Below are 12,240 nucleotides of genomic sequence, written 5' to 3'. Positions count from 1 at the left end.
TGCAAAGGCAAAAGAACTAGAACAGCTAAAAATAAAACAATATTGACAAAGAATAAAGTGGGAGGAATCAGTCTACCCAACTGCAGTATTTCTTATAGCTGTAGTAACCGAGACAGCATGGTATTGGAGGAGACACAGGCACGTAGATCAACGGAACAAAACTGAGAACCCAGAAACAAACCCACACAGATATGCCCAATTGATTTTTGATAAGACCGAAAAAGCAATTTAATGGGGGAAATATAGCCTTGTCAACAAATGGTACTAGAGCAACTGAACATCTATAGGAAAAAAATAAAACTCAACCTAAGCTTCACAGCTTATATAAAAATTAACTCAATATGGATCATGGACTTTAAAATGTAAAATTATGCAATATTTTAAAAACTAGAATAAAATCTTTGAGGCCTAGGGTTGACCAATAATTTCTTAGACTTGCCAACAAAAGCATCATTCATAAAAGGAAAAATAGGAAAATTTAATAAATTGGACTTCACTGAAATTTAAAACTTTTGCTCTGAAAAATTCCCATGAAAAAATGAGCTACAGAGTAGGAGAAAATATTTGCAAACCACAAAGGACTAGTACTAGAATACATAAAGAACACTCAAAACTCAATGGAAAAAAAAAATCAAACAATCCAATTAGAAAATGGGCAAAAGAAAGATATTTCATCAAAGAGGGTATAGAAATGGTAAATAAGCACATGAAAAGATGTTCAACATCATCAGCAGTATGGAAATGCAAATTAAAACCATAACAAGATATCTCTAAATACCTAACAGAATGGTTAAAGTAAAAACAGTGACAACACCAAATCCTGGAGGGGATGCAGAGAACTTCTCATACATTCTTAGTGGGAATGTAAAATGGTACAGCCACTCTAAAAACAGCTTGGTTGTTTCTTAACAAAGTAAACATGCAATGACCATACCACTGCAATTGTAATTTAGGGCATTTATCCCAGAGAAACACACCAACTCTGTACATAAATGTTTATAGCAACTTTATTTGTAGTAGCCCAAAACTGAAAACAATGTAGATATCCTTCAATGGGTAAATGGTTAGGCAAACTGTGGTACATCCACAACATGGAATACCACTCAGCACTAAAAAGGAATAAACTATTGGTATAAGCAACAACTCCTAGATGAATCTCCAAAAAATTATGCTAAGTGAAAAAAGCCAATCCCAAAAGGTTACACACTGTAGTATTCCATTTATACAACATTCTTGAAATTAAAGAAATAAAGAACAGATTAGTTGTTCCAGGGGTTAAGGTGGGGATGAGGATGGCAGGGAAGTAGGTGTGGCTATAACAAAGGGAAGTGGATACTTCTATAAAAAGGCAACAGGATGGCTCCTAATAGTAGTGATGGAAATGCCCTGTCTTGTCTGTATCGACGTCAATGTCCTAGTTGTAAAGTTGTTTTTGTAAGATGTTTCCACTGGGGGGAACTGGGTAAAGGGTACAGGGGATCCCTCCGTATTGTTTCTTACAACTAACTGCATGTGAATCTACAATTATCTCAAAAAGAAAAGTTTAACTGAAAGGAAAACAAAAGCGTTGTTATCTTGCCAGTAGCAAAAAAGCAGACAGTGAGCCAGATTTGAACCACTGGCCAAAGTTTGCTGACTCCTTTTCCTGGTTAGTTATATTACTGCAAATATCTTCTCCAAGCTTTTGGCTTGAATTTATCCTTTTTATATTATCTTTCAAAGAAAATAAGTTCATACATTTAATTCATCCACCCATCTTTTTTTTTTTTTCCAATTAACTCTTCATGCCTTAACAAATCATATCCTATTCTGAGATCATACAGATATTCTTCTATGCTTTTTCCTAAAAGTTTTAAAGTTTTGCCCTTCATATGTAAGTCTCTGGTCCACCTAGAGTTTATTTCTGTGGATAAGGTAAGGAATATAATTTCACATTTTACTACATGAATAAGCAATTGTCCAGATTCAGTAACTAAGTGTCCATCCTTTCACCAGAGAGCTACAACCCCACCAGGATGGTCAATAGTTTCTGCACTTGCATGAGCCTCTTTTTGGGGTCTCTGTTGTATTTTATTGGTCAAACTGTACATCCCTAGGCCAGTTCTACATCTGTTTGTAGGGCAAGGCCTGCCATCTTCATTTGCAGAAAGAAATGGTCTTCCACATAAATTTTAGAATCAGCCTGTTCCATTCCTGAGAGAACCTGTGGGGATTTTTATTGGAATTATACAGAATCAACAGCTCAGTCTGGGGAGAATGATTCTTAAATAACTCTTACTGTGTCTTCCTAGCCATGAACATGAAACTTTCCCTGTTTAAGACTTCCTTAAAGACTTTCAGTAAAGCTCAATTTTTTCGCCTAGACTGGCCACCCTCACCTTTCATTTGATTTATTCCTAGGTACCTTGATTTTTTAAGCTGATCTTGTAAATGGCGTATTTTAAAAATTATTTCTTGGAAAGATATTCATGGAAAATATAAATCAAATTTTTATATATCTGATACATATCCAGCTACCCTGTTAAACTGTTATCTCTAATAATTTATATACTTGTTTTTCTATTTAAAGAAACATTGTTTGTACATAATGACAGTTTTGTTTCTCCTGTTCCAATATTTACGCCTTTATTTTCCTTGTCTTACTAGACAAAACTAGAACTTCCAGTATATCCTTGTCTTGTTTCTATTTTTAAAGAGAATGCTTATAGTGTTTCTCCATTAAAATGTTATTTTCTTAGAGTTTTGGTAGATAGCCTTTACCAAGTTAAGAATAACCTGTTTCCAGCTGCTAAGAGTCTTTATTTTTTAAATAAATTCACGCTGAATTTTATTGAATGTGTTTCCTGTGTCTATTTAAGATGATCATATGGTTTTCATTCTTTAATCTGTTAATGTAGTGAAAGATTTATTATTTTTCTAGTATTAAACTACTGCATTTTAGGAGAAAAAACTTGTCATAATATACTATCTTCATTAGCTAATACTGACTTCATTTTGCCAATATTGTTTAGAAACATTGTATGCATATTCATGAGTGAACCCAGCCTGTAGTTTTTCTCTCTTACGCTCTCCTGTCTGCTTTGATATCAGGTTATACTCAAGGAGTATTCTCTTATTCATTAGAAGAATTTATTGGTAAAATTCAGCTATGAAACAATCTGGGCTTCGTGTTGTCTTTATAAGACGATTCTAAACTTTGATTCAACTACTTTACAGTTACAGGACTATCATGTTCTTACATTATTTTTGAAAACGATATAGTTTAAGAAATGTGTCCATTTCTTCTAAGCTTTCAAATTTATTACCATGTTAGCTTATATTTTAGTATCTGTGACATCTATAGTTATGATTTTTTATTACTAATATTGACTATGCCTTTTTCTTTTTCTTGATTAATCATTCCAAAAGCCTTTCTATTTCATTAATCTCTTAAAAGAATGAAATTCCGACTTATTGATCTCTTCTACTGTAGCTTTGTTTTTTACGCTTGTTTTCCCACCAGCTTTACTGAGATATAACTGACATATAACTCTAGCTTTGTTTACAAAATTTTAAACTTTAAAAAACCTTGTTTTCAAAATTTTGTCTGCTCCCTATTTTTTACTTTTTCTCTATTCTTCAATGAACTCTAAGCTCACTAATTTTCACCCTGCCTTCTTTGCTCATTTAAGCATTCAACACAGTACACTTTCCTTAAGTATTGCCTTCACTGTATCCCGCAACTTTTGATGAGAAAAATTTTCCTTATCATTCAGTTCTGAGTCCTTTTAAATTTCTGTTATGATTTCTCCTCTAACCCACGTGTTGTTTACTTGGAATGTGTTTTTAAATTTTCAAATGTATGGAGATTAGGGTTCATCTTTCAGTTACATATTCCCAATGTAAAAAAAAGCACTGGGAATGTTCCTGAGAAACCATATCCACCCCAAAAGGAAAAAGGCAAGCCCCTTAACACTCTTGTCTAGTATCTGGTTCTGGCAAGACAGTACTTGCCCATCCCAAACAATTCTGAAACTGGACAAAAGACATAAATTAACCATTTCTGGCACATACTACTGTTAGTGGATTGGCGTGGGTTGCGGGCGGCGGGGGTTTGCCAGAGAAAAGGAAAGCATGTTAAGTGAGCCCACATTCGCTCCAGCCTCTTGCCTGGAGGCAGTTTTCCAAACAGAAGCAAAGGAGAGCAGAGTTTGGGCAGTCTCTCTGGGCAGAACAAACACAGGTGAGAGTTTGGGTACCAGGAATCTGTGGGGCAGGGTACCAGAGAGGAAAGAGTCATAGAAAAGCCCCAGAAATCTTAGGGCTGACCCCAGGTCCTTGGCTGAACCCTAGGCTGCCCATGTGCAGGGCAAGTTCTGGGAGGTCTAGGAGGGAAGAGCTACTATACAAAGAAGGGGAGAGGGAGCTAAGAGAGGAATGCAGGTATCAAAGGTCTCAGAATGCTGGGGAGACAGTGGAGTTCCAACCCAGCCAGAGGGGAGAGACACTGGTAAGCACCCTGAGACTCTCACCCTAGAAGGCCGAGCCTTAGGAAGAGGACTTCGCCCAAGAACTAAGGCTCAAACTGAAGTATACCAATCCCAACAAGGAAACCAACTTTAATAAGATCAAAAGACCAGCTGGCAGTTTCGTTTTTGCTAGGAAAAAAAAAAAAATCAACACTAGAGAACATAAAGTCTCCAGAATACAACATCCACAATAGCCAATAAAAAACTACTGTATTTGTAAGAAGCCTCGACCCGCAAGCAAGGAGATAAACGTCAACAGAAGCAGAGCCACAAATGACCCAGATGCTGGAACTGGCAGAAAATGATTCTATAACTACAGTAAGTGTATTAGAGAACCTAGAAGATAAACAAAAATGGGTGAAAATATGGAAGATTTTAGCTGAGAAATAGAGGGAAAAAGAGACCGAAGTTGAAAACCGTGCTATGTGAAATGAAAAAAAATGTGTCAGATGGGCTTAACAGCAGATTGGACACACAGCAGAGAAGATTAGTGAATTTCAAGACAGGTCAGCCTGGAAGAGCAGGAAGGCTGTGACCACACCTATCCTGAGAGCAGTTAGCAAGGTGGTGTGAATGTCTTCAGCCCTGGGGGCAGCTTCAGAAGAGGCAGAGAGGGCTGGGCTCAATTGGGAGAGGGTTTTGGGAGATAAGCCCTAAGTGAGCTAAGGAATTAGGGGCTGAACTCAGGCAGTAGTAACTACGGGATCTAAGCTGAGAAGGGAAGGGAGGGAGTAATGAGGGTACTGAATCATGAAGAAGGAGGGGGGCAGTGGATTTCAAGTCCCACTGGGTCTAATCGTTGGACTGGGGGCTTTAGAGCCTTACTACGCAAACTGTGGTCCCCGCACCAGCAGCACCAGGCCCTTGTGCAAACTCTCAGGCCTGGATGCACTCAAATCACTATCTCTGGAGGTGGGGATATCAGCAAGCTGTTTAACAGGCTCTTCAGTGATTCTAATGCAAAGTTTGAGAACCACTCCTCTGGAGTAAGAGTGCTGCAGAGAAGGGAGAGGGGCAGAGCCGGAAGCCTGAAATGGACATTTTGGAGATGTTCAGTTATGAGCAATGACAAGGCCTGAGATACAGTTCAGGGAATAGGAAACTGTGACCGAGTGGAAGAAAAAGATCATTAAAGATAAGTGGCCTAGGAAACAAGGGGCCAGACTCTTACACAGATCATCTGCCGGACATTGAATTTGAGTGACAATAAGAGGAAGACAGTGAGTCAGAAGTTGAAGTTATCAGTGAATAAGGGAGCATGACAGAATGGCAGGTGACTGCAACCAAGATCCGTGCACAGTGTAATCTGACAGCCTGCCCTTCCAAGAGCCAGGGTTTAAAGACAGAGGAAGAAAAATGGTTTGGAACTAGCAAGGAGGGTGGGGGGGCCTTCTGACAATCTTTACTGTGGATCCACCTCTCAACTCTCATCTCCACCTTCTCCAGTGGTGCCTGACCTTGTTAACTGCCTGCCAACAGGCATTCTCCCTTTCCTTGCTGGCAGAGCCCCAAGTTTAACAGTGTGCCTCTTTTAAAAGCTACATTTTCCAGCCTCTTTTGCATTGAAGGTCGCAAGCTAACAAAACATAAGCAGAATTGTGGCCAGCTTCTGAAAATGCGCCTTTTATGAGGACATAGGCCCTTTACTCTCTGCCTCTCCCCTTCTTCCTGCTTGGAACCCTCATAATATCATGGAGTTCCCATACCAGCCTTGGATTCCCTACCCCCTGAATTCTTCTACAGGAAAGAAAAACAAATAGCTAAGTTGTTTAAGCTACCGTCGTTCTGTCGTTCAGATTTCTCAGGTTTCCTCGTATGTGCAGCCAAGACAGTCACTAACAATTCAGGCTCTCAAGTGGGATCCTCTGCTCCTGGTTCACCTCTACCTGCTGAGACTGGGCCCACCTCACTCGAGGGAGGCTCCCGGGGGTTAGTTATGGGCACTCTCTTCTCTGTCCACAAGGGCAACGCCCCTCCAGGCACTACCCCACCATCAACTACCCGCCCCCCCCCATACCTCACATTCGTCTTCCTGCCAGGAAGAACTAGATTTTATTCACTTTGTCTTACTTACTCTCAAATCAGCTGCCAGAACAAGGCTGTGCAAACAACAGATACTCAATGTTTGCTACATTAAACAAGTAAAACCTCAATTTCAATAACCCAGGTTGGAAAAGCCCTGAATGGATTGCCTAATAACCCCTTTTGTTCTTGCCAAGAATACAGCCTTCCTTTCATTTCAGAATTCCAAGTTCTCTGCACTGACCTTGCTCCTGACTGTTAAAGGTCATAAAAGTTTCCCGAATTCACCCCAGCCCCTGCTCGGTCTACAGTAAGACAGGACGGAAAGAGGAGGAAAGAATGGAAAGCAACATTGGCCAAGCTGTGCAGGGTGAGCACAGAGCGACCCAGAGCACGGAAGGGCCAGAGACCTACCGGCAGCTCCTGGGGCCACTTGGCCACATCGGGGGTCCTCCTGGGAGACCTTTTGTTTGAATTCACGTACAGTTTTCGTTTGTGGAAGAGCTTCCCATTCAGCTCCTGGATGGCAAGTGCCACTTTCTGCACGGAGCCCAGATCTACAAACGCAAAGCTGCAGAGGAAGGTGAGGGCAGCTCTGAGCCAGGCTCAGAACAGAGCTGCAGGTGGGCACCAAGCCTGGGCTGAGAAAGGGCCCCCTCTCCCCTCCACAGGGACCAAAGCGGGGCTGGGCTGCTCCTAAAACACAAGGAGGCTCCACGGTGCCCAGATTCAGGCGGGAGAGCCTGTCCTGGGCTTCTTGGGGATCAGGAGACACAGGCTGACCCTACCACCACATATCATATGGCATGGATTCGGGCTTCCCTCAAACGACTCCCCCAAAGAAGTTCAAAACACTTTTACTGCCTTGAAAATAAGAAAGGGGAAAATATGAGTAGGTCCAGATTTCAGAGGCAACCAAGGCTGAAGAGATACAGTAATTTGCCTCGAATCAGGCCAACATTACCAAAAGTAAACCCAGGTCTCTGGGCTGCTAAACCACGGTCGTACGGACAAAGCAGCATCAGCTGCCCGCCTCAGAGGGTTAAATGTGGAAAGGGGGTTTCCCAAATCTCACTCTGCCAAGTCACAGAGGGTGTGGCTTTGGGAGTTGGTGAGCATCAGCAAAATAGACAAAGAGGAAAGGAGTTGCTTCCCAAAGAAAACAAAGGAAGAACGGTCATTACCATTTGCAGCCATTCTGGATTTTGTGGACATGGAGAGGGCTGAAGTCCTTTAGAAGGCACCGAATTTCCTCCTACAACGGTAGGGTTTAAAAGAGAAAGAGACCCAGAGACACAACTTAGAGACCAGTTCTCAAGGTTTCAGATCCCCAACCAGCTAATCCAGTAATCAGCTGCACACATACTTAATGAGAACCTGTTACGTGCTGGGAGTGCCAGGTTTTGTGCTCAGTGATGCAAATACAGAGACAAGAAAGATCCAAGTCCTGCCTTCAATGGAAGCTCAACAGGGCAGGTAGGGTACAGACAAGACAATCAAGTAAAAAGACCATTTCACCACAGGGTGCTACATTCCGTGAGGAGGAAGTACAGATGCCTCTGGGAGCGCACAGTATGGGTCTCTAACCCAGATTTGGAGAGAAAGGAAGTGGTCAGGGTGGAATCCCAGGAGGAACTGACTTTTAATTTACTAGGGATCTAGGCTATCTCCCTTTCATCGCCACCTAGGAGGGGAGGCTTGCTTTAATCCAACCTCCAGCGCAAGGCCGACTGCCCCCGCTGACTCAGTCCCGGGTTCACCTTCCTTCATTTCCTTCCTTATGCCTTCAACAGATATTCAGCAAACATGGGCTACACACGAGCCTTAGGCTGAGTGTTACAGGAGATACTGATTTGAATCCCACATAAGCCCTGCACTCAGGGAGCTTAGTTTAGTGGGGATACACATGAGTGATCTAACTGATGGGGCGGGCAGGGTGCAGTCTGGCATTAAAAGTAAAGCCGGGGTGGGCAGTGCGCTGAGGGAGGACACATTCCTCTCGGTTGGCCTCTGGCCTCTGACAGAGTTTCCATATCCTCCAGGCCACTGCTCTCACTGTAGCCTGGCCTCCACTGCCCGGGGGTATTGTCACCTCCCCTCCCTGGACATTTCTCTGTCCCATTCTCAGCTCCTTCTCCTGCCTGCCCTCAGGCTGCCTCCCTCCCCAGTGGACCCTGGCCCCACTCCTTCCCTACGGCCACCACCCACAAAGGCCCTCCCTTCTCTAAGATAACATCCACCCAACCCTGAAGCCCTTTTGAGCGACACCCTGTTTTTTCTCTTCTCTGCCAAACGTGTAGAAAGGGCCGTGTCCGCCTAATGCCTCCATTTCCTCCCCGCCCGCCCTTCCCGCTCTACTGAAAACGCTTTCTGGGCGGCCTCGGATGCGCCCGCTGCCCAGGGCGAAGCTTCTCCGCTGGCCTCCACTCTCCTCCTACCTGCGCCTCTCCCCACTTCTTCCTTCCTCAGCTTCCCCACCAGCACAGGACAGCTTAAACACCACAATAGTGATGGAAACCCCTGTTTCCCTAGAAAATTCTACTTTGGAAAAATGTATATTTATACCATCGTCTGTTAAGAGCAGCTTTTACCAATCTAAAGTCACTTTGTCAGCTTAGGAAAATAGAAATGCATAATGTATGGCTCATTTTTCTCCATCTCCATATTTATATTACATTTAAATTCAAATTTTCTAATTCGCTTTTACTTTTAAATATTTAATGTTTATTACACAGAAATCTACAAGATGCTGAGCAACATTCAATTTATGAACAAAGCAATGTGTGCTTAGCATTTTCAGGATATAAAAGCACTTTCACATACCTTATTCCATTTGATCTTTAAAACCGCCCTGTGAACTGTACATTATTATTGTCCTCATTCTCAGAAGCATAAGGATCAGAGAGGTTAAGTGATTGCCCTAAGATTACACAGCCAATTTAGATCGAGTCAGGCTTCGAACTTCAAATCCTACATTTTTTCATGATCTCATGCAAAAACCACAGCTTTCTTCTCTTGAAGTTTTACCATTTTTAAAATAAAATAGAAAACTTTCATACTTTTGAACCTTCAATCACAGTTGTCAGGAAACCACAGCCTTGGGCCAAATCCAATCCACCACTTTTTTTTTTTTTTGCAAGTTTTATTATAACAGCCATGCACATTCATGTACTCGCTGTCTTAAGGCTGCTTTCATGCTCATGCTACAATGGCAGAGATGAGTGTTTGCAACAGAGGCATATGGCGTTCAAAGCTGAAATATTTGCTATTTGACCCTTTACAGAAAAAGTTTGCACACCCTTCTTCTATAGCAATAATTCTCAATTCTGATTGCATGAGAGATTCAACTGGAAAGTGACTTTTTCTTTTTTAAACTACTAATGCAATGCCTGGCCCACCCCAGATGAACAAAATCAGAATCTCTGAGGTTGAGATTAAAGCATCAATATTTTTTTTAAAGATGATTATAATATGTACCCAAGGTCAAAAACGACTGTTCCATGGCATTGAGTAGATTCAGGATGTGCTCATTTTCAGAAAATGTGCTTGAGGGTGAGAGGAGAACCCCCACCACACACACCTACAAATACCCCCAAAACGTGCCAACATCTTTTCATCCATGGGGCTTCAATGTTATCAGTGAGGTCATCCCCTCAGCAGAGTCCCTTCCTGTTGATAGCTGTTATTAGGAACTCTAAAAATCTGAAGGCATGCCCTAACTGTGACCTTTTTTTTTTTCTGCTCCTTAATAGTTCAATTTGTTTATTTAAAAAAATTTTGGTCGCCTATAGACTTGACAGGAAGCTTGGTACATTAAGCTAAAATTGCCTCATACCCCTTAGGGAATCCTTTACATCTCACTTTAAATAATAAAAATAACTTATTAGGATTTTTTTAATCATAAAAGCATTAAATTGTTAATTATAAAAAAGTTTTAAAATACAGATAAGCAAAACAGAAGTATCGTCCATAATCCTACCACCAAAACAGAAGTACTGCATATCCATGTAGAGACTGTAAGACCATGCTGTCCCCTCTGCTCCGGAACCTACTTCACTTATTAATATATCCCTTTCAACCAGTCATTATAAATACATCATTTAAGGGATCTATCACCTGCTAATAATTATGGCACCAACACTTATGGACCACTGACTTTGTGCCAGGCAGGTGGAGGGTGACCGCCATTACTCACGAGCTAAATAACCCCACGCCCTTCAGGCTGGCAACAATAACAGCTGGACAGCACCAAGCTCTGGTGAGGACACAGGCGCTCTTATGCTGGTGCTGCCGGTGGGAGTACTGGCCAGTCTACCTGCCTGGTCAAGCTGTGGGCCCTGGGTGGCCCTGACCCCACATCCAGGTGCAGGTCCTGGGGACACACATGTGCACATGGACATGCTTACAAGCTGGTTCACTGTGGCTCTGTTTAAAGTAGCAAAAAGTGGGAAACCATTCATTTGAGCCACGGGACTTGACATTTTTGCAGATAAAAAATGGTCAAACACCAGCAATTCATTACGGTACAACCTAAGCACCTGTATGTATACTGGTATTGCACGCATGTGCCAACATGGATATGTTATTTTATAAGATATGAAATGATAAAAACCACAGACAAACATACATCAAGAAGAGAAAGGGACTGACAGCTGCCTCCCCATGGCCTGGGCTCCCTTCTTCCTAGGACACACCCTGGACCCTGTCATTCCCAATGACTGCGTGTCCCTCTGAATGGCAATTTCCAGCCCGTGCTCTCTAACAACCTCTCTCACTCACCCCTCTAGTTCTTCATCTCCACTCCCTGGTTCTGTGACCCTTTAAACCCTGACACTTTTCCACCACCCTGCAAACTCCCAATCTATCCTGGCTCTCCTACTATCCGCTCTGCCCCACCACACCCCACCCCACCCTATCCCACCCCTGCTTTCCTCTTCACGCCATGACTTATTGCTGCAGTCACTTCCCTGTGCAGAGTGCTTCAGGGCATTCCTACTCCATATTCCTAATTATCAGATCCCTGGTCTCCCAAACAGAACTACTGCAGTCTACTTCTCTATTCAAACCTTCCATACCCTCTTTCTACTCAGCTGATAAGCCTGATTCTTATTTTGCTAGGAAGAGAGAGGCCATCAAAAGGGAACATCCACACCCTGCTGCCGCATCAGCCAACCTCCCTGCACCCATGCGCACCCCTCCACGTGGAAGACCTGTCCTTGCTCCGGACCACCCCCTCTCACCTCCTCAAGGTCTCTGATGCTAGATTATCTCCTCTCTCCTGCATCAACTCCCCTTCCCACTGGATGAGCTACAAATGAGCTCTAATATGTGCTGTCTTAATACTTACAGACATGTAACACCTCTGACCCCAGATCCCCCTCCTGCTGCCACCCTACTTCCTACCCTCCTTTCTACAAAATTCTTGAAAAGTTCTGCACTCACTGTCTTCACTTCCTCTAATTCATTCAACAAATAATTATTAAGTGCATACTCTGTGCTCAAAAATATCTTAGATGCAGGGAATAGAGTACTCAAAAACCTCTCGCCACTCCCGGGCTGCTCTTATCTGGGGAAGACATAATCAGTAAGATGAATGAGTCGTGTGCATGGTAAGTTCAATGGCGATCAGTAGTAAGGAGACATATAAAGTCAGAGAGGGAACAGGAGGAGGGCTGTAATCTAGGGAGAACGGCCAGGCAGGCCTTCAGAG

At 42.7% G+C, this 12,240-nt stretch overlaps 1 protein-coding gene across 6 annotated transcripts in view; it reads right to left on the bottom strand.

Annotated features, from left to right (window-relative positions):
* TDRD10 (tudor domain containing 10) overlaps positions 1-12,240 on the bottom strand; it is a 43,233-nt gene that overhangs the window by 15,536 nt on the left and 15,457 nt on the right. For 5 of the 6 annotated variants that reach the window (XR_010377469.1, XR_010377470.1, XM_031436194.2 and 2 more), the window contains exons 6-7: positions 7,715-7,785; positions 6,945-7,101 (exon numbers count right to left, since the gene is read on the bottom strand). The exons of the other annotated variant lie outside the window; for it this stretch is intronic. Coding sequence is in view for 3 of the 5 variants with exons in the window: in XM_031436194.2 (XP_031292054.1) it covers positions 6,945-7,101; positions 7,715-7,785 (228 nt within the window). In the remaining 2 variants the exon portion in view is untranslated. The remainder of the gene's footprint in view (positions 1-6,944; positions 7,102-7,714; positions 7,786-12,240) is intronic. 6 annotated transcript variants of the gene reach the window in all.

The sequence above is a fragment of the Camelus dromedarius genome, chromosome 23, assembly GCF_036321535.1.
Source record: "Camelus dromedarius isolate mCamDro1 chromosome 23, mCamDro1.pat, whole genome shotgun sequence".
Classification (NCBI taxonomy): Eukaryota; Metazoa; Chordata; class Mammalia; order Artiodactyla; family Camelidae; genus Camelus; species Camelus dromedarius.
The sequence above is the reverse complement of the archived record's forward strand: the minus strand, read 5'-3'. Positions and strand labels throughout refer to the sequence as shown.